This window comes from Polyodon spathula, chromosome 4, assembly GCF_017654505.1.
Source record: "Polyodon spathula isolate WHYD16114869_AA chromosome 4, ASM1765450v1, whole genome shotgun sequence".
Lineage (NCBI taxonomy): Eukaryota > Metazoa > Chordata > Actinopteri > Acipenseriformes > Polyodontidae > Polyodon > Polyodon spathula.
Window position 1 is genome coordinate 45,314,429 of NC_054537.1, and position 27,979 is coordinate 45,342,407.

Consider the following 27,979-nt stretch of genomic DNA (forward strand, 5'->3'; position numbering starts at 1 on the left):
TCACTGAAATATGTTTCCCCAGAATGTGTTTATTGATTTCTATAACAATACAGAAAATAAGACAGTTGGGAAATATTTTTATTCTCATTATTATTCTGGAACACAAGGGAAGCTCTCTTGCAAGCTTGGCTAAAACAATATAAACAAAATACTATTAAATATTTTTTGATCAATATTTTACCTTAATGCTTATTAAGTGCATTATAAATGTGAGTACTTAGCATGGAAAAAATAGGAGGCAAATTTTATCAGACATATAACCAACAAATTATATATACTTTACTTGCATAGCTGAAACAGTTTCATGATTTTTTTATACGCTACATTATGAAGCTTATTTTGACAAGTTTAAACATGTAAAAAGAGATTGTATAAATTAACTACAGCCTTATGTTGAACAATGCATCAAGCCCGTCAAGTGAGATCGTCATTTTAAAAGAATCAGAATCAATTATCTGTTCTCACCCTCATATTTGAAATTTAAGACATTCTTTACAGAAAAAAAAAAGAAAAAAACACCTACATTTCAGATGACAAAGCTTAGCATAAAAAACAAAACTAAAAACATATCAGTAAACATTACTTTTGGACAAACATATTCAGTTATTAAGTCAATCACATTTTCCAGAGGTATAATATAAATGTGTTTTAAATTAAGTGCTTATCACATGATCCCACTTGTACAGATATTTGGCATTTTTGTCCTGTGTGGAAATAGGACTGAGCAGGATGGAATTAACCCCTCCATCAAACTGACAAGGTTTCGGCTATGCCTTTATTAAACCGATTTGTCTACTTAAGTTTCTTATGATGTTATGACTGAGTGTTCCATAATTCATACAGCCTTAAGATTTTTTTGGCTATTAGTTCTATAAAACATGGCAAGAAACCACTGCTCCTTTAGGACTGATCCACCTCCAATAAAGTAGCAAGTGTAGGTTTCACAGATAGTGGCAAAGTGCAGTTTACTTGCGGGTTTAATCGCAGGCACGAATGATTTATGCAAGGCTCTTATTACAATCTTTCACAAGCTATGGCAGATATTTTAGTATTACTACGATATGTACAGCTAATTTCTCACCGCCATGATTGTATCATTATTCGAGTACCATTCTACTCTGATGAAGCCATCAATCACGTACTAAAAGGAAACAGTATCAGATTTCTATAGCACAAAAACCGAAACCTTCCCCCTACTATTAGTAGAAAACTAAACTTAATCTAGGTTTTACAAGTTTACTAATGCAGATACTGGGAACTTAGACAGACCAGGCTACAGGTAAGGATAAAACAGGTAGAGAGGACTACCTACTGATCGGTGTTAAAAACAAAATGACTCCCAAGCAACGTGGTAAGGTGCATATTAGTAAATGGCCTGGTTGTTCCCCCAGCCACATTATAAAAAGTCCCAGCCTGTAGGCAAGACTGCTTCTTTTATCATCAGTGGGACAATGCTATGACAAAGGTTACTTTGGTAGGCCAAATGGCTTTATTTTCTTCATTTGAAAATTTTAATTCAATTCATTTCAGCCTTATGTAATTTGGTCGGTAATGTCACCACAACAATCACACTAAGCTTTCTTTTAGTGTAGCATTTTCTGATAATATACACTGTAGGTTGTGATAATTTACGTACAAAAGCGAAAAATGTCATTGTCACAAGTCACTTGCACACGCTTTGCTTACTTTAATAGAAACAACTGATGGTGTTGTATAACAAACATCTGAAACACAGGGTCAACAGAATGGAAAAAAAAATACATTTGAAACAAGTCCTCTTTTGGCAATACATGCCCTCTTCAATTTGGTGTGCCGACTTTCTTAAACATACTGTACTGTGTGTGCTGATTATGCTAACTGAAATGTTCCTGACGTTGCAGGACAGAAGCCCTGAAGTGCATCACAACTTCAATAAAATAAATGCATCAAAACAATACATAATTACAAAAAAAAAAGAAATACAAAAGGTGTTTGTTATTAAATTGCTCACTTTGCATGAAACACAAAATTGAAGTAGGTAGGCATTTCAGTTCAAGAGTACAACATAGTGTGTGTGTCAGACATTTATTTAAAATGTGTCCACAGGATAGACCCTTGAATGCAACATCTTGTTTTGAAGAGTGTATACCAGGTCATGTTGCTTACTATATCTAAAGTATATCTAAAGTGCACACACAGCTGCTAGAAAGGTAGACTCCCAAAAGACTGTATTCTTTGGTTGTGTGCAAGCCTATCATTATTCTGAGTCTGAGAACTCAGACGTATGGATGGAATATCATTTCAAAGCTAAAATTATCTACCTGCATGGCTGCACTTAAAACAATATCCGCTGGGGAGAACAGTTGCCTGGGGAGACAAACATGTGATTCATCCAAAACAGACATAAAAAATCCTTACAGCATGTTAATAGTGTTTACAATAGGACAGTTTATTAGCAACATTCACTACTGTATGGTCGATAGGTAGGTAGGTGGTCTGGCCAAGTAACACTCTACAAGGGACTTGGAAAAATCCCCCAAATGTTAATTGTAAGATATCATGCTTTTTTAAAGCATTCATTATCATTATGGAATGTATAGTACATGTTGGATGTTCCCAAAGCAACTTGGATGTTGTAGGAGGGTAATGTTTACACCCTGATGTTTCAGATGAACATGGAAGGCAGTCATGATGCTTTGGCTTCTAAATATTAAAAAGTCACCCGTATGTGATGACGAACAGAAAATAATGCAAAATGAATATATATAATAATATATTAGCTAGGATAAAGACTGATATTTCATACTCCTACCAAGTTGTTCTATAAGTTCTTGGAATGCCTTGGGACTGATATTCAGTAGAAGACAAGATCAAATAAACCATAACAAAATACCAGACCAAAAAACAAAAATACTATAACCAGAAAAACAATTCACACACACAAAAAAACAAAACTGGTGCACCAGCATGGATCAAAATAATGCTGCACAGCAATGCCTTTCCCCTTATATTTGCATTTCTTTGGCACCAGTACTTCCCAGTGAATGCAATTCATTTTCAGTGTCCCTCATTGCTTCTCAGGAGTACAATCACCAGTAACTCTCCTAATGCGTTGGAGGGCTGGGGGATGTTGCCACTCTGACAAGTGTACTCCAGATCTCCAACAGAGGTCCCAGACGAGATTATTTATTCAGTCTTGTCTGTTTTTTTTAACTGTTCTCTCTGGATCATGCAGCGGCGAACAATGCTGTCAAAGCTTCCCAGATAAAACAGAGCAATCGTCCTGAAAAGCCCCATGGTGACGATCTGATCAGGGCAGAAAAGAAAGTCAGCCGTGGTTTAATACCTTTTCAACAGTAGAATAAATCGATTTTCAGTAAATTGCTATGATGTGAGTGCTGTGAATTTCAGGTTAGTCTTGTTTCTCAAACCACTATGAAAATAATTTAAAATAAACAACATTTGACCTGCAACAATTTATATAACACCATTAATTAAACTTTAATAATAATATTGCGGGAAATGCACCGCCTACAATCCAAGTAAAGCTGTTTTAAGTCAATACTGCACATTTCAAAATGTCTTGTATAAAACACTTATTTTAGATCTCAATAATGTACTATTTTCATACGTTTACAGGTGAATAATGAATAAATAAATTAAGGGGAGGTATATTTGTTTGAGAGATCATGTGTGAACACCCTCTTCTGAAGCAACACTGCTTGCACATGGGCAGGAGTCCAATGCAACTGCTCGAGTTACATTTTAAATAAATGCAAATTTGTATTGTTTTTTGCTCCGTTTAAGAAATTGATTTTTCTTGTTCAGGATTTTAATCCGACACTGCAGCCATTGCAGTTTAGTTTTTTTTTTACTTTTACAAACAAACACTGAACCCTTTGTACAGAACAAAGTACATGTATTACCTCATGCAAAACACCCTTACCTGTTGAAGTCCTTCAGTGATAGAAGTGACAGGTGACATCCCGCAGGTCAGTGCGGAAAGCATATAGCCATCTGGACCCACTGAACTGTTGAAATTACCTTGCTGGTAGGGAAGACAGAAGGAAATATAACATAACTAATAATTTCATTTCTTGGGGGACATACATACAACCCTTGCTTCTTATGTTGCTGTAAATTAGCTGTCCCTTACATTTATGCAAAAAGAATTCCTGACATGGATTCTGCAATATATATAGAGTCCAATACAATCCAGTTGACAAACTCGCAGATAAACTAATATGAATACCATTTTTTGGTTTTTATTATTACAACACAGAAGTAATGTTAACCCTTTGCAGTCCATTTATTCAGTGCTTGTCAGGTGCGTCAGGTCCAATTTATTTTCATGCGTGCTGTTTATTTTACAAGCACTGTTTAAACATTTTTTTCAGAGTAAAACAGGTTTAAAAGGCACTGAATCGCAAAAGGACACTTAGTACTGTATCTACAGCCAAGCCCCACCCCTTGTTCGCTGTATTTTTCACATACCTCTTTATAGACGTGCATACTGATAAATCCTCTCGATCACTCGTTTTATCACCAAACTCCTCAATAATGCGATCCAAGTCATTATTTTATTACTACAATGTCTCCCAAAAAGCTCTGCAAATGTCTGATAGTCTTTGAGCGCTGGATGCAGAAGCAGTTACCTCCTTTGTTATGGCCGTGTTATCTCTGTAGTAGATGGGGCTATGAGATATGCCCTTTTTATTCAGTCTCACTCAGCCATTGAAAGGTTTTCTCAGCTTTTTCCAGAGAAAAAACGACTAGAGATCTGTGCTTTATGTCTTTTTGATGATGTCAGACAGGGTCCGACATTGGACGGGAATGGGAAAATTGTAATGTCGGACCTGGTCCGACATAGGACTGCAAAGGGTTAAAGTAAAATGGTAAGTTTTTTTATATTATTGATTGATGGCAATGGTGAGCTTGTAACTTCCTTAGAATTTAAAACCCTACCAAAAAATACTTTGTGTGTTAACTGTTATTCAATAGTAGAGTGTGTGTAGTACTGTTTGTGTATCTTAATGTGACGGGTGGGGGTTTGGGACCCTCAAGTTTTTTTAGCCTTTTATTTTAATTGCTGAATAACACAGATTTTTATTTATTTATTTTTTAAAATCAGAGATTGTTTTTTTTACTGCGGAAAACTCCGATCTCTGGTGATTACTGTGGAATAGTATGCCAATCCCTGGAGAATATTCCCTAGGACCTTGCAGCTTATGACGTTGCACTAGTGTTGTCCTAATTCATGTGTTGCCCCTGTCCTATATATCAGATGAATTAAAGAGCACGTTTTTCTTTAACATTCGTTAGATGTAGGGGAGTGCCGATTCATAGGGTGAACAGTTATATTTTTCTTGTTGATATGATTACTGATACCGTGATCCATGTATCTGTATACAGCGATACTAAAATAAATAAATAAATAAAAAAGTTAAATGTAAGACTGCATGCAAAAAAGGTGGTGGTCATAGACTTGGTTTTAGTGTCTGTATAAATAAATCCAAGAATAATATGTATTAGTATTAAAGTACTCTAGCAGCCTCGCCACAGCTTCTCTATCACTGTGTGTAAAGGATGTTTTTGTCAAGCCCGTTCGAAGTGAACCAGAGCTAAGTGGAAGTGGGTTATTGTTGATCATCAGTTCATTTCATAATGGAAGGCGACACGTCAAAATACAACAAATCTCATTTTAAACGACACCATCAGACGGACAGTACATTAGTTTAGGATCATCTTTCTCATCATTGCCATTGCAGTTGAAGACGGCAACGTCAGATCTGAGCCAATGCAGGTCTAAGATTGTATACTACTTAGTACGTATAACCTACCCGGGAAACATTACATTGTTCAAAACTATCTTAAGCATCAGTCAGTGCTAAACATCATTACCAGTCCCCAATATGTTTCATTTGCGTCCCTACAGTATTGTGGAAAAATAATTTATACTTTGGAGCCAAGGTACACACTTCTCACAAGTCCTTACATTACTAAATATAATCCCTGAATTATACCTGCAAAAGAAGAGGTTACGCTAAGGACAGCATTCACCTACAGTATTTGGTTTAAAAGGAATCTCCATTACAGAACTCTTCATTAAACCTGTCTGATTCAGAAGTTTGCAAAACTGAAAAAAACCATTTTTTTCCAAAAACTGTACAATTGTATACATTTTTTATTTATTATTTGTGTTTTGTATTATTTACAGAGCAAAGCAGGTTGTGAAAACTTATCTGACTAGAACCTGTTTTATTCCAAACACTTGCACTATTAGACGGGACAACTATTGTGTCATTTTAGTTTCACCTTTACTACTTATCGTGAAGACACTGGCGAAGACAGCCCTAGTTAATGACAAATATCACTATTTTGTTTAATGGTTGTTTTAGATGAATCTTCAAGGTTTTAAAATTACATTGTATTTATATATCTCAACTAATGCAAAATTCATTTCTCAAATTATCTTATTCATTCAAAAAAATAAATACGTACCACAGCATCTTTAACCATCACTTTAGCGACTTGCTCTGGTTGACAAAGGCCAGATGTTTCAGAGATCAATTTGGTCTCCAATGGCTAGAACAATACAGCAGAGCGAGAGACAGACACAGACAGAACAGGATTTAGAGCACTACTCACATTATACAACAGCTTTCTATTATGTAATGCACCAGGTTAGGGAGAGAATGCAGTGAAAGAATCCAAAAAAGAAAATGTCTCAAATAGCAGCTGTCTGAAAAAGCTCATGTATATTGCAGCTCCAGTACAGCCTCTCATTTTATGAGTTAAGTGAACAGTTTTTGTCAGGGTGGCCTTTTTAAGGAAGCGATTCAATGAGATCATGTACGTCTAGCAAGGGGCATGGCCACATCACAAGCAAATAATTAATGAAATCATGCAAATATCTGAACAGATACCAAATCTATACACGTCTTCAGATAATATTTCAATGAATGTGTTTTTTCCTGTTTACATATATTCACTAAATTAATATTACTGGTTTCATAAAATAAATGTTCCAGTATGTGAATGTGTCTTCTCATCTAGATGATTAAATGACAAGTGAAGGCTTTGTGCATAATGTTGAATAAACATAGTACCTAGAAAAAGCAACCAACTGTCCATTACATTCAAATGATCACAGGATTGCAATTACCTTGGTTTTATTCTCTTCTGCAAGCCCAGGAGTGTCAGTGTCTGGTGGATAAGCTACTGTTACGTAAATATTGTAAGGTTTTATCTGAAACAAGAAAATCAATACTTAGATTCATGTACATACAATTAGTTGTTCAAACAGTTGTCTTGCAGCAACTGTTTGAATAACATGCAATTGTAATTTAGGCTTTTGCAAGAGTATATAACGCCCTTTTGTCCAAACTTTCCTGGCATGTACTATTCATTCGTAACCCAAGTTCCCTGAAATACAAATGTAACCATTAACTTATGGGTATTTCTCTCTTAAAGACCCCTGAATAAGATATATCAAAGTTGCTCACAGAGCCTGTGACAGACTTATGGCCCGACCCGAGGGAACAAAAGCACTGCGGTCACAGACTTCAGTGTAATTTTTCCTTCAAGTCTGCTGCAATCATGGATGCAACAACCTTAAAGGTTAGTGGTTACATTTCTATTTCAGGGAACCAGGGTTATGATACCAATAGAACATTCCCTTTCAAGTACGAAATGTAGCCATTACCGTATGGGCGAGTGTACCAAAGCCATTGCCAGGTAATATTGCAGAATGACTGGAATGCTACAAGGCTAAGCAGAGGGAACCCCAGTAACAAGTAGCTAGCGCTAAAAAACTGAGGGACAAACTCACCTCTATGCCTGTGTTGCAAGGGTCGACTGGGAAGCTGCCCTTAACACTAGTTCCAAAACCAGGGTTTTGAGGATCCATAACATTAAAGTCTATAGACCCTAGTAAAAGGTATGTGGAGTAGTACACAGAACTGCATTGCAAATGTGCTTGACAGATGCACCCAGGATAAAGTCAACAAAAGTTGCCATGCCCCTGGTGGAATGGGCAGCAAGCTTTTCTGGAAGGGTTAAGTTGGCCAGCTCATAGGCAGTCCTGACTGTCAGATCTCCATTTGGACAGCCTCTACCTAGACAGGGTTTGACAATTGAAGACACAAAATTGTTGGGACTGCCTCCAACTTTTCGTCCTGTCAACATAGTACACCAGGGCCCGCATTGAGCAGAGCGTATGGAGCTGTCGCTCTCGGTCAGACTAGAAAGGAGGCTGATGGAAAGCCTTCAATTTCACAGCTGGTTGACATGGAATGCCGAGATCGTCTTAGGCAAAAAGGCAGGATTCATATGGAGCATAACCTTTGTCCTGGCCGCCGTAAAAATGATGCAGGCTTTTGCAATGGAGAATGCCTGCATCTCATTCACCCACTTCGCGGTGAGGTGACAGCAAGCAAAAGAAAGCCTCTTTGAGTGATAAATATCTCTGCTAAATGTATCGGCTCAAACGGAGGCTTCGAGTGCATTAAGCACCACATTTACCTTCCAGCAAGTAACAATGTCCTTCATAGGCGGCCGAACCCGCTGCACACCTTTCAAAAGCTGAAACAGCTGCCAGATAGACCTTTAACATGGAGCGGGATTTCCCCTTGTCAAAAAGGTCCTGAAAAAACTACATGGAAAGGAGTCGTGGGGTCCAACTCACGAAGCAGACACCATGTCTGAACACCCCACTTGTAACCGTACTGGGAAAGTGTGGACAGTGCTCTGGCATTCTGCAGGATGTTAGTGACCCTATGAGAAAGCCCCAGACTGTTCAAATGCAGCCATTCAGGGGCCAGACCGTTGGGAAGGTATATAACAGTTGCCTCGGTCATTGGTGTGCTAAGGCATCTATTGCCAGCATGTCCCCACCTCCTATTACAGAATCAGAGGGGACAGTGGGTTGATTCCTGGGAGGCAAAAGAGATCGACTTCAGGGGAAGGGAAGCAGGCAAACCAGCTCCTTCGTGAATTCCCACGGGTGGTGAGAGCGCTGCAGCATCTTGTCCACCGCAGGACCAAATATATGCCCTGGTGTAATCGGATGGTCCAACAGTGGCGCCTTGTCCGTCAGGCATGCGTGCCTGGGAAAGCCATAGCTGCCTACGTGCAGCTACTGGCACAGCCAGATTCCCATCCATAGCCTGCACGGAGCAGGTTCTTGTCAAGCAGGCGCAGCTCATCCAACTGTTGTGGTGAGGGCCTGTGGCTCTCAGAAAGGGACCTCAGCAAACTGTACTGGTAGGCTACCAGGATGCTATTATAATTGCCCAGTCGTACGACAAATGCACTGGCTGAATAGACACGCTTGAGGATCACCCCAGGAGACCCTTGGTAGCATCCTTGGATAGAAGCGTTTAATTAGGCGCCTAGACCAAGGCAGCAATAGAAGCCTCCACTGACAGAAATTGGGCCAGACCCAGCTTCTCCACATCTTGTGGCTTTGCATGTGTCGTATGGATAGAACCCGTGCATAATGCAAGCAGCAAGCAATGCAGTTCACAGTATACAAATATACAGGTGCTGCCTCAATCTGCTTATAGATAGCAACCGGGTTGGTCAAGACACTAACAAGACCGGTTTTACCGTGGGTAACAATGTACAGCGATGACCATCTGTACATGCCACTGGCAAAACCACTCAGTCAGCACTCACACGAGACTGAGGGAAGCCTGCTTGTTATAATGAACTAAAATGTATAACAAAGTGCACCCTGTTGGCTTCTGGTGGAGTTCAAAATAATCCTTTCATAATCTTGTGCTTCAGCAGATAGAAGTTTGATGCCCTAATAATATATAGTGGAGTTTATTCCAATGGAGCAAAAGGAATGCAATTGTTGTAATTGTTTATAGTATTGTTTATTAAATAACCAAATAATCAATTTACTACAAGCCCTTATTCTATCTAAAAGTAGTAGCGAAGTGCTGGCTTGCAGAAATAACACAAGTTCAGTCTCAAATGCAAAACATTCATTGAATATACATTGATGCAAACTGCCTGTCAAGATGATTCCATGCATATTCTATAGGGTTCCTGTCTATGTTCTACAGAAAACAGGGTTGTCTGTTCTACGCCTTCCTTGTACTGGATGTTTTGACTATGGTTGCATTGATACACGAGTTATACTGTTATATCGCGATACAGAAATTGTTACCATTTGTATCGTTTGTCAAATCAATTATTGTGGTATTACAGGATAATGGCATGGATAATATTAGTAAGTCAGAGATATAGCAATCAATTCATATAGCAATCCACACTTGGAAATCTTTCTTACTTGTCAGTTATACAATATGAAAAGGCTTATGATTGAGTCTAGTTCCCATCAGATGAAAGAACCTTTGTGTGTCATGTGATGTTGGACACGCCTCAGGGGACTGACACTATACATGCACATGCTGCACAAGGTAAGGCTGAGTTACGTAAAAAAATAAGTAAAGAAATACTACAAATGACATTAGTAGATTCACGCGACAAATGCGTAAGGGAGGCAGCACCTGTGTTGAAAACGGGAAGAAAATGGTCAGCAAAGAAAGCTGTGGAAGATGCTAAGGCTGCCCTTTGAATCGGTGATATTATGGGGCAAGTTCAGCATGGAAAAGGAGCTTTTGGCCTCAGTTCAGCTCCTCCTACATGGCACAAGGCAACCCCAGCTCAGTGGTGGAAGCTGGTAGTCAATGAGGTGCAAAAGCAGGAGGAGAGGATCAGGTGTGCAAAGGCCGTTTCCCAGGCCAAGCAGGGAGAATGGATGAGATGGGAGATGGGAGTGGAACAACGCAAGATCGGCTGGCAAGGCCTATGGACAATGGAACATAGCAGGATTAGTTTCCTCATCAGATCAGCATGATGTTCTCCCATCACCACAGAACCTAAACCTCTGGGTGGGTGAGGATCCCTCATGTCCTTTGTGTTCATCACCTGCAACACTAAGGCACAATTAACAGGATGTAAGGTGGGTCTTAGCCAAGGACGGTTTACTTGGCGCCATGACCAGGTGCTGCGATGTTTGGCCTTAGCATTGGAAGACAAGCGCAACTTGACCAATAAGTTGCCACCAGTTCCATCAAAGCATTACTCATAAGACAGTATTCCTCTGTCCAGGAGAGCAACCACCAAGAAAAAGTGTTAAAACCAAGCCTCACCCAGGACAACTGGAAGCTGCTGGCAGATGTTGGTCAACGGCTTATTTTTCCACCTGAGATTGCCACCACTAACCTTCGACCAGACATTGTCTTGTGGTCTGGATCAGCACACCTTGTTCTTCTGGTAGAGTTAAGTGCCATGGGAAGATGCTGTGGATGAGGCATATGAGAGGAAGAAACTTCGGTGTGCTCAACTAGCTGCTGAAGCGGAACAGCGAGGATGGAAAGTCTGAGTTTACCCAGTGGAAGTGGGTTGTCAAGGATTTGTCGCACACTCTACAACCTGGTTTCTCAGAGATGTCGGATTCAGTGGCCAAGAGTTGCGTCGCACAGTGAAGAACTTATCTGAAGCAGCAGAAAGGAGCAGCAACTGGCTGTGGTTGAGACGGAAAGATTCTGGATGAGGATCTCAAGCACAATAGGAAGAAAGCAATGCTGTTGTACAGATAAGTAAGTTGGGCTGAGCCGAGTGGGGGATGGAGGGGGGTGATCCTGGGTCGCCAGAATCACTGTTGAGCCCTTTTGAGGTGTCATGGGCTAGTCGACGAAACACAGAGGACAAAAAGTTCCTACTTGAAGACCCCAGACATGTACCCTACTTGGCTCAATCCAGGCGGTTGTCATGCTGATGCACTAGGGAGACCGCACTGGGTTGATCCCCGAAGCCAGCATCGCAGCAGTTTTGTGTGCTGATGCACTGGGGAGGCAAAATGAGCTGATCCCTGGAGCCAGCATTACACTTCAGCAATCAACACCAGACAGAAGGATATCTACATCATCAGATGGAAAACAATGCAAATGGATGGAGATGCAGATGTATCACATTAGTTTACTGCAAAGCTACGTCTTAGTTGGTGCTTACCTTGGCGAGAGCAGAGCTCAAATCATCATGAAGTTTAACATTTACTCTCATGTAATGGAAATCATGTGCATTAAGTTTTGAATTTTAAAACATGCAAGTAGCCTAGATGAAATGAAGAGAATTTACCTGTGCAGCAAAGTTTGATTTCTTCCCCCCAGAAAATCCTAGGCTTATTTATTATGATTGATTTTTTACAAATTTTTATTATTCACAGAAACGTCAAACAAAAATGGAAACATGTTTGGTATGCCTTGTATTGAAAAAAAGCACAGCATTTTGTAAAACAAATCCAATTGGACTTATGCATGATTGAGAGGAAACAGTTTAGAAACAGTCGTACAGTTTAGAAAAACTTGTTTGAAAACTACCGTGAGTCTCTAGACAGCTCCAAGAGGTTTGCTGTTTTCACCATGTTGCAGCGGCAAAACTAAATCACATAATCACCAGTACCAAAAGTCTGAAACTTTCCTACATCAAATGTGGAAAAACACGCAAATACCTCTTTTACACAATGAGATACAAGTCGTCAAACTAAGCTAAAATTGTTATTCTGTTTACTTTAAGAGTGTGTAGCGACTATTCAAACAGAAAAGCTAAATAACTGGACATCTACCAATCGTGTGATTCCACATGTTGGTCAACGTCAAAATAAATCAGGGAACACAAGCAATTTGATATCCACACCATTTATATTAAACAATGTATTTATGTTTTACAACAGCACATATCACAGAAAAAAAATAATTACCGTGGTATGAACTTGAAATGTGTACATTGTTTAAGCTTACATCCATGCCTGATCAGCTTTTGCTGAAAAAGGTTTCTGCTTGACTTCTAGAAATGCCCTGTTGAAAATATATTTTCTGGTTTCCTGTTTTGTACAACGTAGTGCCCCCCGGACAGATTCCTCCCCCCCCCCCCCCCCATTGGCGTTCCCGTAGTGAGAGAAACAAAAAATGAAAAATACCTTGTCATTAAGTCCAGATAGGGGGAAGGCAAACTGTACCTAACTGTACCCTAACCTGCACTGAATGTAGTTCCTCGTTTAACACTAGAACCGCCGGGTTTATGCAACTACCTAGAACCGCCAGCAGTATTCATTTTGATGGGTACATTTTTAAACAGCTTCGATATAAAAATGAAATGTAAACTATCAGATACAACTCAAAAGATTTATTTATGAACATCATATCTAACACTTGCATAGCAGAAACACCATATTTAAATGAAAAAATAAACCTAAAAGGCTTTATTTTCGACATTTGCGCATATAATGCATGACGTAAAAAAATGAAAAACTAATAAAATAAACATTTCAAAGAATGATAGTGTAAACAGGTGTAAACTGATATGTTCATACACAATTATAAAAACAAAGTAATTATTTACAAAAATAACAAAGATCTTTGATGCACACTGTATCCAGGTTGAGCTGCGTTTCCCTGCTGCTTTGCAGCTTTCTGATCGAAATGTTTCAGCCAAAGCTCCGTGGCTAGCATATAAGATTATATTTTCACCTGTGCATTCATTGTCCAAAATGAAGAAATTGACTGCTGCCATGTCCAGTACATTGTACGATACAGAAACTGGACACCGGTGATTGCTTTCACAGAGAACTAAGTTTTGCGCAGATGGTGGAAACTCTCTTCTTGCTTTGTTTACTGTTCCAACTGTTTTGCTAATTACAGTGAAATAAAAATTGTCATTGGTAACAATCATCCCTTTTCCTAAACACGGTTACATCAGCCTAAGTATCACATTGCCACCCAGTCTCTGACCAGCTGGACGAGTTTCATCTTTGCACAAGTACGCTGCAAGCCAAAACTTGATCCCAAATTTGACAGCTTGTTTGACAAGTATTGTGTACACCGACACCGTGCTTTTGTCGGAAACAGCTGCTTGTCCATGTAATGCTTTATGTTTAGCTTGAAACAGGCAATGCTGTTTTCAGTGAAGTCGTTACAAAGCTGACAATGAAATGAAAATATATCTGTAGTTGCTCTCAAATCAAGATGCAAAAATATCAAGATTTCTCGAAAAATTCTTGTAATAGTAATATTATAAAACAACAGACTATATGCTCACATAGACAGCCAGACGGCAGTTCTCCAAGGAATTGATAAGAATATAATACAGGTTTGGATAACACATATCTAGACATCAAGAGCAATATTTTATTCAAATACATACTGCTGTAAACTCAGCAGAGCTAGAGATAACAAACGGGCTTGTACACATATACAACAAAGCATTTTGTAAGTTATATTGACAAAAGCAGGTATTGTAACACGCCGTCAAAATGAATACTTTTGGCGGTTCTAGGTAGAAGTGCTTATAACTTATTTTTGCGATTCTAACTTTCAAAATGCCGTCAGGATATTTAATATATCTACCTAAGAAAAATCAAGAACAGACAACCGCTGATCTTTAACACACGCAGAGTAATTTAAATTTTAAAAGTGAAAACGTCAAAATGACTACAGTGGTGGTTCTAGTATTAATTAAAAATAAATAAAAGAATAATTTTTGGTAGAAATAGATAAATGACTTAAATGCATAGAGGAATAAATACTTTTATTTAGAAATAATTATTTTTAAATAAATAAATGTAGAAATGAATACATTTACATTGTGACGGGCATGGCTGGAGTGACTCGCTGTTGCCACCTGTTGACAGTTTTCTACACTTAGGTTAATGTGTAGCAGAGGATGCTGGGAGTGAGATATATGGTAGGGGAAAGCTGAATTGTTAGTCTTTGATTTACAGCTAAATGCTGCCCTCTAGTGTACATGAAGGTTATATTGTTCTCTTTGTACACGTCATCTTAGTTGACACTTTCCTTATGAGTTAGCTTAGTCGTTTTTTCTGTATTGTCATAGCCAGCTGAGAGTAAGCAAGCCCTTTCTTACATGAATAAACCAGCCATCTCTGCGTCAGTGCCAAAATGTAAGTAATAATCTTAATTATGCGTAGTTCGCCATCATTTCTGTTTAACTTGCGAAGTATTTATACATAGTATTTAAGTTTAATGATTGTAAATATAGCATATTCAATCTGCCAACTGCAATGTTTACCTTAGTTTACTTAATCTCTTGTTTATAGGCACAAGCAGGGTATATAGAAATTGTTGTTTCTTGTTTATTACAGTACCCGGATAATAGCATTACATGGATATTATCATTACAAGGATAATTAACACAAATAATTAACACAGATAATATCTCCTCATTGTTGATTCGAATGGTGGATTGTTTACTTGATTCACATTCTGGAATTACCTTTCTCCCTGTGTCCAATCATCTGACCGCGATTCCTATCCTTGGGCATTTCTTCAACTTCACCAAACAAACTAGTCTAGCCTAAACAGGTCCCTGCCCTCTGTCACACGGTCCTTCGAGCCGGAGTTACCGAACAGACTGACCTAAGGATAACACGGATAAGAAGCAAAACGCTGATGGACCTAATCCTGTCCCCCACAGCAACAGTACAGACAGCATAAATATCTCCAGTGCTGTGAACACAGTTAACCCATTAACTATCAGCCCACCTTATCCTGCTGTTGCCACCACCACCATAGTGGACACCCCGACTGTCTGTAGTGTGACAACATCCCAACCACGGACCCAACGTTCAGTACAGCCACCAGCCAGCCATCAGTGCGTGCTCGTATCCACTGGGAGAGACAAATTTCGCAATACCTTTCCGACTATAACCTGGGATACCACGTCATGGGTACTAGACAGCTGAGTAGCTCTGAACAGACTGGCTGCTTTCTTTAAATACCCTGCACCTGGCTCTAATTTACAATGACAGCCAGGTGCATGGGATAATTAACAATTACCAATTACCAAATAAACAGAACTATCTTTAAACAAAACGTACGTTTCCACCTGCTTTAGACAGGAAGGAATCTGTCCCTCTCCCTGCACACTGAACATCAGAAAGCAGGCACTGTGAGATGTAGGATCCTGCTTTTAGCTCAGTTTTGTTGCAAATAGCATATGTTTTGTTTTGCATCACTGCGGATCCACAGCGAGGCCACCAGACCTTTAGCGCCGGAGGACAACACAGATCTGCGGCTCCACTGCAGAACCACAGGCGCCCTATCGGCCACAGGGTATGCTGATGAACGATGCGCCGTGGATTCCCCTGCCAATCTAAGCCCTCCCTACCCGGGCAGCGCTTGGCCAGTTGTGCACCAACCCCTACGAACGGTCACGGTCGGCTGTGACCTGGAAAACAGCAACACGTTTAAAGCTTGGGACTCCCTGTCTACAGCCCTTGTGTTGTTTACATTATCTTCAGCATATTTTAAGTGATTGAAAGCTGAAATAACATTAAAAACAACACATTTCTTATACAAATACAGTATTGGAAAGCGATAATCAGTTTGTTTGAAAACCAGCCTTTAATCATTGATAACACCGTGTAACAATTATTATTTTTTTTTGGTTCCTGGGTAGTAAGTGTTATTTCCTAATTGCTTATGCATCAAAAGTATAGAAAATGGCTATTATTCCCCACAAACTTTGCTTTTGTGTCCTGGACAGTGATATTTCAAAATATCACTATTTCCAATGGGAAAATGGGCAAATGTGTGTCTTTTCGTTCACATAAAGTCAGAAAAAAACAACATATGAATCCAAATTAACATGTATTTATAATAAAATAATACAAAAAATGACTACAAAAGATTTAGAAGTGAGTAGTTTTTCGAGAGTTACGATTATACTGTAAATACAGTATAATCGTAAATCTCGAAAAACTACTCACTTCTAAATCTTTTGTATTACTTTGAATTGATCCCAGGCAATATTCTCCTCTTTTTCTCTTAATTTAACATCATTCACTGAAATATTCTATTGTGTTATTGTTCACATTATTGTTGATATTAATACAACTGTTCCATTCTTTAAAATTTTCTAAAAAAAAAAAAACCAACCAGTTCTAGATCCTGATGATCAATTACCGCGAGAATATTCGGATATCATCATATTCGGATCAGCTTGTATCGCTGCAACCCTAGTTTTGACGATATGACAGTGTACCCCACATATTCAACACAATTAACTCAAGACCAGCCTGTTTGAAAAAGGCAGGAGGTTGGGCTAAAGGATAGAGATATGGTTTTAAGCTTTGTATCTAGAAGAACACAAACTCTGTTCTGACATGATACAAAAAAGCCCCATACTCTACCTTGGGTCTGCTAGAACATACATGCATGGGACCATCTTGACAGAAGCTCAACCTCCCGCAGACACCGAAGGATTACTCTTATGAAACAATATTAGATGATGAAATCTTTGTGCTTCCGGACAATATATTAAGGTTGTCTGAACATTTAAATATACCTCCATCTGCAGGGATTCAGCCAATCCACGAAGGGCAAATTTGGATGGTGAATAAGCGGTGTACCCAAACAGGCCTAGCTGCCCAGCCTGTGAGGACACAAACATGATCCTTCCCATCCTCCTCTCCTTCATAATGGGAATCACTGCCCTTGTTGGATACACACTGCCCAGGTAATTGACCTCCATCAACCTCTGTAAATAATTGAAACCGTTTTATTGGTACTGCAACACTGTTCAATACATAAAACGTACACCAAACGATAACAACTGTTTTCTGCATACATTTTACTTTTGTATCTAGGAAATAACAAATTAAAAATACAACAGTTACTCAACTGCCCCAAATATTTACCTTGAAGCAATCCACTTCAACCTCTTCAAACTTTGCAGCCACTGTTATCCCAGCACAGTTCACTAGCATGTCAACTGGCCCCAGTTTTTCCTGTGCCTAGAAGAAACACAGGCAGATAAGAATCGTCAGTGCTACAAGAGTCTAGCTCATTGCACAAAACTGGATAACTCTCCTCATTCACACTTGCGAAAAGAAACGGCAACCCAGGGCCGGCCTAGAGTTAGGTCACTAAAATCCAGGACCAGGGCAGGCCTTTACACAAAGCAGACTTAGGGCTGCAGTTTCGTATCACATGACCGATTTGGTTACGTCACTCTTTACTCCCATACTCCCACTTGTGCGAAAGACAAATAGAGAGGTGAATGCTCTGGTAGCCAAGACAGCAGTGGATCAATAACGAATGATAAATTATTTCTACATCGTACAACTTTAATTATAAAAAAAAAAAACTTAATTAAAAAAATGTAGTGGGTTAAAGTTCAGGTTGTTTCATAACGAGCTGCAGTGCATTCATAATTAAGCTTAATTTGTCAATTACCCTTTCTTCCTGTTATTTAGTAACTAAGCAATAAATATAAACTGCAGGATTGTGGACCTCAATACTGATCACTAATGCGGAGTCTTGGCATGCAACGATATACATAGCTACAGAAGTGGGTGTTTTTACATTAAAATGCCGACCTTTTAGCTGCTTGCTTTTACACACACATTGTTTGACATTAAGTCCTTACTGTGCCTTAAAAGTGAAGTCCAAACAAACAAACAAAACTAGGTGCGTAAATCTCCAAATGCATGAAGTAATTAAGTCCAAAATGATCCTCACACTGCTATTTGAAGAGTGGCGATGAAAAACATCACAAAATCTAAATTATGGGAAAAAACAAAGTCTTATTATAAAATACTGTTCTCATCCACAAATATTAAAGATCGTTGATGCACCATAACATTAAAAATAGTCAATAATTTTAATGTATAAAGAAGAACGTTTGTCTGTCTATTCCTTTATGCATTCGGACCACACAGGAGTGCAACCAACCTTTGCATGGCCTCCTCCTTCATCCAGGGGAAGGTCGAGGGCTATGTTTGGATCGAAAATTTTGACCCCTGGGTACTTTATTTAGTAACCCCATCCCTTACAGAAATGTGCTATAGGATCCTATAGTGGTACTATAGGACATTATGGGACTAAAAAGGTTTTTAGAGAAATCCTAAAGGATTCTTTTAAAAAAATATCCTCCTATAGTACTCAAAAGGGTCTTCCTACAGTAGTACTATAGGACACTCTATAGGACTAAAAAGGTTTTAAAGAAATCCTATAGGATATTTTATAGGACTTGACCAATTTACTATAGGACTTTCTATAGGTTATTTCCGTAAGGACTGGATCACTACAGTAGCCATGTATCTCAAATTAAAGAAATCCACAAAACCAAAAAAAAAAAAACAGAAATGCAAAAAACGTAAAAAAATGGCAAAGCAAAAAAAAAGTTAAAAAAGGGAAAGGGGTCCGAGCGCTTTGGGCAACACCCAAGATCGGGAACTTATACGAACCCATGAGGCTACTGTTCCCCAATTAGTCATGCATGAAATATTGAATTTCCTCGGACAACGTTGGGTACTTCAGCAAGTGTATAATTATATATACAAAATTGATAAGTAAGTCGCCACATTTTAAGCCTGCTATTTAGTTACACATGTGAATGTGCAAAGGTGCCTTAAACCACAAAATGTCAACAGGGTTGCAGACCTAAATATGTGGCAGCCCTGAGCCAGCACAGTAATGTGAACGGGGTCTCTGTTGATCATCTTACTGCACATTTTGCCTGTGGGCATACACTCCCATTTATCTGAATGGCTGTTTATATAGACTTTCACCATAACCCATAAAAAAGGGGTTCACTGATTATGTACACACACATATATATATATATATATATATATATATATATATATATATATATATATATATATATATATATATATATATTTTTTTTAAAACAAGTACAATACTAACTTAAGCTCTCCTATTTGACTTTCAACCGTAAGGTAATTTGTAAGAAAATTACACTTGTACGGAAATTCTTGTTAAATAATACTTCCCTTGAAGGAAAAATAGTCCAGGGATCTAAGACTGACATTTGTAAAAATCTTAACAGCCTTTTCAGTGTACTTTAAATAAATGCCATCTGCAGGAGATGCAACTGCCACTTTCTCACTGATGACCAGCACTCTGTCTTTTTACAGTGAATACTCAAACCAAGCAAAATGCTGAGTCGTAGATATAACACAAACCTTTTACTGCTTCTATCATATGCAACCAAGAGGCTGTTCTTGATACGGATATTGAAAATTTCCACAATCTGAAATTTTGAATGTACATATAAGTAAACTTACTTGCTTAATGACATTTTCAACTTGAACATATTCCTTGGACACATCAACAGAAATGCACAGTACTATCTGTAAGGAAATAAATAAATAAATGTATATATTTATTTATTTTAGCAAAGAGATTCAATCAGCACTTTTAATTTACAAAATTACTTTTGGGGGAAAAAAAAAAAAAAAAACCTACCTGTTTGTCATTAATAGCATGTTTTTCAATCTCCTTTTTCGCTTGTAGCAGTTTGCTCTATGAAACAAAAAAAATGATTTCATGATAGTAACCATGTAATATGTATGTGTGTGATCTTTTTCAGATTTTTTTCTTTAAACCTTTTAGACCAGGTAGATGCCAGTCAATTAGATGCAGTGGTAATCAGCGTCAGCCAAGTCTGAAAATAACTGTTTGCATATTCAATGAAGTATAACAAATACAAGAGTATGTTGTGAACAAAGAAGTCCCAAGGGCACAATGAACAGGGTTTGGCCTCTATAATGGAATAAGGGAAAAATATGGCCTGAGGTTAAACCATTAGGGCAGTAAAAAGGTTAATTATTACTGGACACCACCTGAAAAATAACTTTATAGAAATAATAATATAATATGTTATACTGACAGACAGGCATGCATTTTAACAAATGTTTACTGTCTCCCAGACACATCATGTGACCTCAATATGACAGCCATGGAAATATAAAGTCACTATCGCAGATGGTCTTGAGACTGTGCGGTTCAAAAGGGCTCATTTTTCTTGTACTGTAAATTCTGCTTCAGCTGGAACAGTGGCTGTGACTTTGGACAATTTTGAAAACTGACATTTTTATTGTTAAAATTTGTAAGCATGGAAAATAATGATCTAAGTAAAACCAACAGGGAATACACGAGAAACACATGTAACTGGATATTAACTTGTAAGAAACGTAATGTTAGGAACATGCAGATGACAAAGTAACCCTTTTAAGTTCTGCCAAAGTTTAGATAAAGTGTTTATTACACAAAATACACTTACCTCATCTCGTGCCACCAGAGTTATAAAAGCACCTTGCTTGTAACACTCAATAGCAATACATTTACCAATACCACTGGAGCCTCCCGTTACCTGGTTAAATAATACAAAAACATGTTAGCCAATGCTAGTTGCGATACATGTGTGAGGATTTATTAAAAGCAGATTTTGTCAGTATGACAGTATGTCTGAAGCTTTCCAGGAACACAGCAAATACACTAATACAGAAACTGTTGCCAAGAACAATCTGTCAAGAAACTGAGCATTGAGCAATTACCAAGCTTTCTCACTGAGAGATTCAGACAGACGCAGAACTAATTTTCATGGTCAGATCACTCAGCTTTTTGAAAGTGCGAGTTTGTACTGTATTAGTCCCTAGAATAAACTGTTACAAAGCGTTTAACAATTTAAAGATAATTGGTTTCGTACATGTATTATTTTTTCACCTGTTGAAATTTCACATCTTCCAAAAAGTTTATTAGTTTAAATAAAATTTAAAAAAAAAACAGTATTTTGCTATTAGTACTCATTTGGATATTGTATTTCTTAAATCTTAAGTTTTAAATCTTGTTTACTGCATAAAAATAAGGCTGTAACTCTAAATGGCTGTTTATCATTTGTCATACAAATCTGCAATAAAAAACCTCATATTGTACAGGGTTTTCAATTCCTTTTAAAGTATGCAGCAATACCAAGGTAGTACGGGGCCCCCATCTCAGACACATAGCGTTGAGGGGGAGTGTGCGGGGGTGAGGTCTCCCAGTGGGAAGTTTTTGAAAAAAGGCATAGAAACGGTGCATTCTGCTGCATCTTTGCATGGACTAGTAGTAGGCTGCTTATAGTGTCTGAAGTACTCCATTAGTGCAGTGAATGAGCTTTACTTCAGCACTGCTCACAAGGCATGATCAACAAGAAGAAAAATTACCTTTGAATATCAAGGCTTCTGCAATACAAGACTGGCTGAAAATGTGTATGGAATTGGTGACCATGCCTTAATTGTGTATGGGAAACAGCATGCTGCAGCTCCTGTGCAGTGAAGTCCTGATCTGACAGCACATAACACAGACAGCTCTTATAATTAGGCCTGGGATTTAGTCACGGTGGTTGTGGGTGTCAAGGATTCCCTGACTTTTGCTAGTGTCCACAATTTTTTCTGATGTGTGAGGATATCAATTGTGTTCAATTTCTATGGGATTTTATTAGAAAGTGTTTCTTAGTAACATAATGTAAAAATGTATTTGGCGTTTATTAGAATAATTACCTATTTAAACTAGCTCCAACTTTGTACTGATGTAATGTTTTTTTTTGTAGAAGAAAAGAAATTCGAGTCAAACTAAGCTCTTTGATTAAATTCGGTTAAAGTTATATTAACAGTTCATAAATTCAGTGTGTGTCTGTTACTCTAACTGCCAGCATTTGCTTCGGGACATACATTGAAGAGTTTTCTCTTTTTAACTGAAATGACTGTTCCACTTGTTTAATTTAATGTACATTATCCTCGTGTGTATTTCTCGCCAAAGTGTGTTGCGCTTCTCGTCTGCTTACCCTTTCCCGTTTGCGTCTTTATTCTCTGCTTAGTTCAGCGTTTATAAATGCTGTTATAGTCACCGTTGCAGAGCAAATTAAATTAATTGAAATTTGAAATTGAAATTAATTTTCTTGTCTCTACCTTCTTTGCTGAACCTGTGCGCCGCAATATGCTTTTCTTCGACAGTTTTATTTGATCCGTGTTTATTCTCCCCATTATTCTCCCCATTTTCCGTGACAAACTCCTAGCCCTACTAACCACATGTTACCTTTTAAAACAAGTTTTCAGTATTTATGATATTAAATGCGCCACGGCAAGCACATTTCAATGCATTTTAGATATTTTCATTAGCACAATCTGAGAGCTAAATTTAGTGAAATGTGCAGTGCATTTCATTTAATTTCCTAAATGTTTAGTTTTTTTCTCAGTAGTACACTTCTAAATTACCGTCCCAATTATTTATATGCGTTCTGCTTTCACCTCAAAATGGTCAGTTTGAGAAATTAACTTTGTTTTCCTTGCAACAGCTGATCCTGCTTTAGCCCAATACTAGAGTTCATGCTATTCCTGCATCTACTATTCCATTAGCGTAACAAATCACATTTACATGGCCAGTAATATTCCATTAGTATTCACAATACTGAATAATCAGAACATATATTCTGCCATGTAAACAGCATATTCAGTATATGAAGAGGAACATTTCCACCTCTGCATATTCGGAATATTGGAGGTGGCATATTCCACTAGTATGCGGAATACTAGTGGAATATAAAGCCTTGTAAACAGCACACTGTGAAACGTAACCCACAACAGACATGCACAATAACAAATGCTCACAGCAGTAAACATGACGGCACGTACGAGAAAACGCAAAGCTTTTGGTCTAATGAGGAGACATCACTTTTATTAAGGAATTTAATGCAGTAAAACAGCTTGATGGCAAGAAACAGACATGCGCAAAAGTGTTTAGAAGGATGGTTGAAAAAAATCATGAAGGGGATTTGAGAGAACTGTGGATCAAAATCGTCATCGATGAAAATAAGCACGGTAAAAGCAAAAATAAAACAAAACAAAAAACCTAAAAACAAACTGAACAGAAGTGGGGCTAATCTATCAATTTTTCCTAACCAATCTTATGAATGATATACTGGGTAATCGCCCTTTATCTTCACCGACCCAGTGTAGCATAAGGTAATGCACCCCTTCAGCGCAGCAGCATGCCTTGAACATGTGCACGGCATGCGATGCAAGGGGAGATGATGGAAAAAACCTTGGGTTCAACATTTGAAAACTAGAAGAAACAAATCACATATTGTACATGTTCCTCTTTGCAAGCTTTTCCCACATCTGTACTTTTGCTGTAGGTGTGTTTATTCACACAACTTTTTACTTGTATTACAAAATTGACTATAAGTGTATAAAAACTAGGTGTTGTACTCAATGTGTAGCACTGTATACAAGTAGTAACTAGCAAAAATTACAACAAAAAGGAACAATGCATACAGTATGTAAGGAGTGCACTATCTCAGGGGGTGCACTGTTGCACAGGAGTGGTGTGGGCATCAGGTTTGAAGAAGAAAGTTACCCTGACCAGTTGACTGAAAAGACTGAAGTAAAATAATTCTATCAGTATTTGTCATCACATTATAATATATTAACCTGCACATAAATATTATCTATTTTTCTAAATGTCTAAAGTGCCACTCGCCATAGGTACCAGGGAGCTGTATAGATACAGTATAAAGTTCTCTTACAATTTGAGTACGAAAGAATATACAGAAAAGAATTCTCAATACATGCTAGATCTGCAAATATGCATCTAAATTTTAAACCATTTAACGAAACTCAATCAAATGGCCTTTGAAAAAGCAACTATGTATGGGATGATTATTATTTACTGTATACACACACACAGTATTTGCTTTATTTATTTACTACAGTTATTATTCTGCTCTACATGTGTTTACTGTAGGATCTGTTGACGATGTGCTTGGCTAAACATGTGCAACTCAACTTCAGTCTGTCTCATTGTTATATTCATAGACATAAGCATGCATGTCTGCGTGAACACATTGCACTGAATTAAGACCCTAGCATCTAGCATCTACACAGTCTCAAAATATCAGATTCCATACCTGAAAAAACTAATAACAGAAATGTACTTCCACACCAACAGCTCTTTGCAATAAACAACAAACTATTCCACTACAATCATCACTCTCTTGGTTTGCAGTGGGAACTCAAGTATGCATGCATTAATGGCAGAAAAGGAATATTCCGTTTACCATGTAAACCCAGAACATGAAAGGAATAAGAGAATTCCGCCTACATGTATACAGAGCATTTGGAATATTCTAGAATTCCAAATACTTAATATTCTGAATATTTGTGCCATGTAAATGTACTGAATGAAGTGTCTTTAATTTAAACTGTTCTGAAGGCTTGTACTACAACCAAACTAGCTTGGCTTGTTTTAGTATGTGAATGTATTTTGTCTTGTTTATTTAGTGTATATTACTGACCCAAAACACATGTTATTTAGATGAAAGAGCAAGTACTTGTGTACAGAATTGCTCTTCTATGCCACAAGCAGCATGCCCAGTTTTCTGATCTGCATTAGATGTACTGCTAACATCTGCTCTTTACTGGACCCTGCTTCTCAGCTGCCACGTTTCATCTTTTATTGGTCCCCTGGCAAGTATAACTTGGGAAGCAAGGCTGTTAACTGAGAAAATACATATCTGTTTAAAATGCCCAGATCAAAAAGTTCCAAGACTGCTTGCTCAATCAATACAGAGCAGAGTTCAGTTACAGAAACTTGTTTGCTGAGTTATGCTGGGCACCAAGACAGATGGCTTTCAACAGTAATAGAAGAGGGAAAGTTGGGGGCTATGAAATTATAACCTGATCTAGGGGGGGGGGGGGATTATTGTTATAAAAGTAGGCATTGGCATAGCCTCTAAAATCAGGGAGATGAAAAGTCCACCACTCAGCATGACATTACAGTGCAGCATAGAAGAACCAACATGGACCATTTTAATGGGTTTTAGGGCCATCATGGGCAACTAGAACAGATGCAACAATTCTGCAAAGTAGGCTATCTGAAGGGTTACATTGGCTGATATGTGGTCAGGCACTGGGCTTCAATGATTATCCTACTTCCACTAATTGGATCAGGCCTGCAAAGTTGGGGGCAGACAAGATGGTTCTCTAGACTAATGGCCCTTTTGAAAATGTTCCTCATCAAAACATCCACTTATCCATGTCTGTTAGATTTCCTGTCATGCCTGATGTGCAGCAAATTGCATTTATGACACTGAGAAGCTATTGGATAATACTGGGTTATGAGAAGTATGAAAGTATAAATAAAAGAAAATAAAAGTATGATTCCTGTCCCAAATGATCACCAATAAAAAGTCAGCTGCATAAATCCCACTCAAGCAGAAACTAGGTAAGTTCCTAGAAATCTAACACTAATTTCTTGTGGGTTTCATTAACATGCACACTATAATAATTACATTAAGCCCTAGAAAGAACCTGCTTAAAATGGGTATGGGTATACAAAACAAATACCTACAAACTTTGCAGATATCATGCTTTACACTTCCCAATACTACCCTAAAATAAATCGTACTTTTGTAATTAAACTGCTGACAAAAAAAAACAAAACAGGGAGAGTCCTGCTGATTGTGATATCCAGTGTTCTGGATTTATTTACTTTGACACTGGTTTGTAATAAATTCAGGATGACTGAACAAAAAACAGAACAGGGCTTTATCTTTAATTTGAAAACATTTGTATGCATTCTATTAAAAATAAGGAATCCCAATAGATTTCACTAAACAGGGGTAAACATAATAAATAGCGCTTTCACAGTAGGCGCAGTTCACATTAAGCAAGTTATTTTTAGGGTTTACCTTTATGATGTTAATGAAAACCACAACTTATTTTTAAGGTTAGGGTTAATGTTATGCCTGATATTCGCAAAGTTTGTAAGCATTCGTTTCCACTTAGGTTTCCACGTGTAATTCATTAAAATTTTACAAAACAAAGTATATATATATATATATATATATATATTATATAATATATATATATATATATATATTCAAAAAAGAAAAGGCATCCGAAAATAAGTATGTCTTGGGTCTATATATGAAGGTATGTTGTATTTATTGCACGAATTTGTTTTTAATTTCATATCGGTGCATTTTATTATGCAGCCCACCACCCACCTGTTAAGCGGCACTCCCTGACATACTGTACAACCTACCTTTGAATGCTGTCACTAAAATGTACTTGAACACATGAGAAAAATAGGTAGAGGGTCCATCTAGTCTCAATAGCGACTGAGAGAACATTGTTAGCATGTCAAGGTCAGAATGCAACACATTATATTTTAATAAAATACCTTGGTAAAATGGAATTGGGTACCACATTCTAAAAGTTATCTGGTAAAGGTCTAGTTTTTGTACCACAATCTCTCAGTGGGGTTCATTCGTAACAGACCCTTTAGGCAACCATGTAAATAGTAGTTCGTTGCCACATAACCGAGAGCTTTCTAATAAACATATAATAGCTGCCTCGTACAAACAGAAATAATAATTCGCATTTAGTACCCACGCTTTTGAAAATAAAAACATATTTGCAAAAATGAACCATATACTTTGTACACTTAGTATTATTCATCACAGTGTGACCACTGTTCTGCGATTCTCCTTAAGAAATGAATATTAAGAGAAGTCGTCACTTTACAATCACACGAGAACATGCGATTTCTGCTTGGAGAAAAAGGAGGGAAAAAAAAGCAGCTTTGTTGTTTGTACTTACCACTACATGGGCCCCGTTTAATTTGAGAGGTTTGGGGCTAATCAACGGTGAGACCATGTACAGCAGAAGTACGAAGGCCACGATGAAAGCAGCAACTACCAGCAACATAATGAGGGGCAACAAAAGCCACCACGAATACAAGAATTGACACAACCAGTCCGGGAGAGCGGAGTTCACACTTTCCTCCTGCAGCAGCTGCAAAGGCCAAACCCAGGGGGAGCACATGGAGATACAAATCGAGCTTCTTTTAGTATCACTGAAGGGGCGGTAAACTCAGTGGCCAGCGCTCCAGGACAGAGGGCAGGGGGAAGATGTTAAGCACAGGGGTTTAACGAAACCAAACTTGCACAATGCAGTATACATACAGCAGTTGTTTAGGCAAAGCCACATCAGGAAGCAAAACAAGGAGAATGCGTAAACAGTCTGGGTGCATTCATATCACGCAGACGTTTAACAGTCTGCGCAGGTCCTACGTTAAACGACACTGGTCTGCGCGCATATCCTGTCCAGGTTCGGCAA

At 38.1% G+C, this 27,979-nt stretch overlaps 1 protein-coding gene across 1 annotated transcript; it reads right to left on the bottom strand.

The window, feature by feature from the left end:
* LOC121314580 (3-ketodihydrosphingosine reductase-like) lies at window positions 1–27,972 on the bottom strand. Its single transcript, XM_041247998.1, has 10 exons — window positions 27,461–27,972; window positions 21,103–21,192; window positions 20,286–20,342; window positions 20,105–20,170; window positions 17,711–17,806; window positions 17,359–17,550; window positions 7,145–7,228; window positions 6,481–6,564; window positions 3,926–4,027; window positions 1–3,285 (listed from the first exon to the last, which is right to left on the bottom strand). Exons 1-10 carry the CDS (start codon window positions 27,683–27,685, stop codon window positions 3,166–3,168), a joined length of 1,116 nt encoding a protein of 371 aa, XP_041103932.1. The 5' UTR covers window positions 27,686–27,972; the 3' UTR covers window positions 1–3,165.
* Between the last annotated feature and the right edge of the window lie 7 nt (window positions 27,973–27,979).

Bases quoted from the DNA above. Each gene is read 5' to 3' on its own strand.
- LOC121314580 (XM_041247998.1), bottom strand. From the start codon at position 27,685: ATGTGCTCCCCCTGGGTTTGGCCTTTGCAGCTGCTGCAGGAGGAAAGT. The intron at 17,551-17,710 runs GTAAATATTTGG...AATTATTTACAG, and splicing joins TTGAAGTGGATTGCTTCAAG to AGGTTGATGGAGGTCAATTA. The intron at 7,229-17,358 runs GTATATTTAAAT...TTCTTGTTTCAG, and splicing joins CTGAATCCCTGCAGATGGAG to ATAAAACCTTACAATATTTA.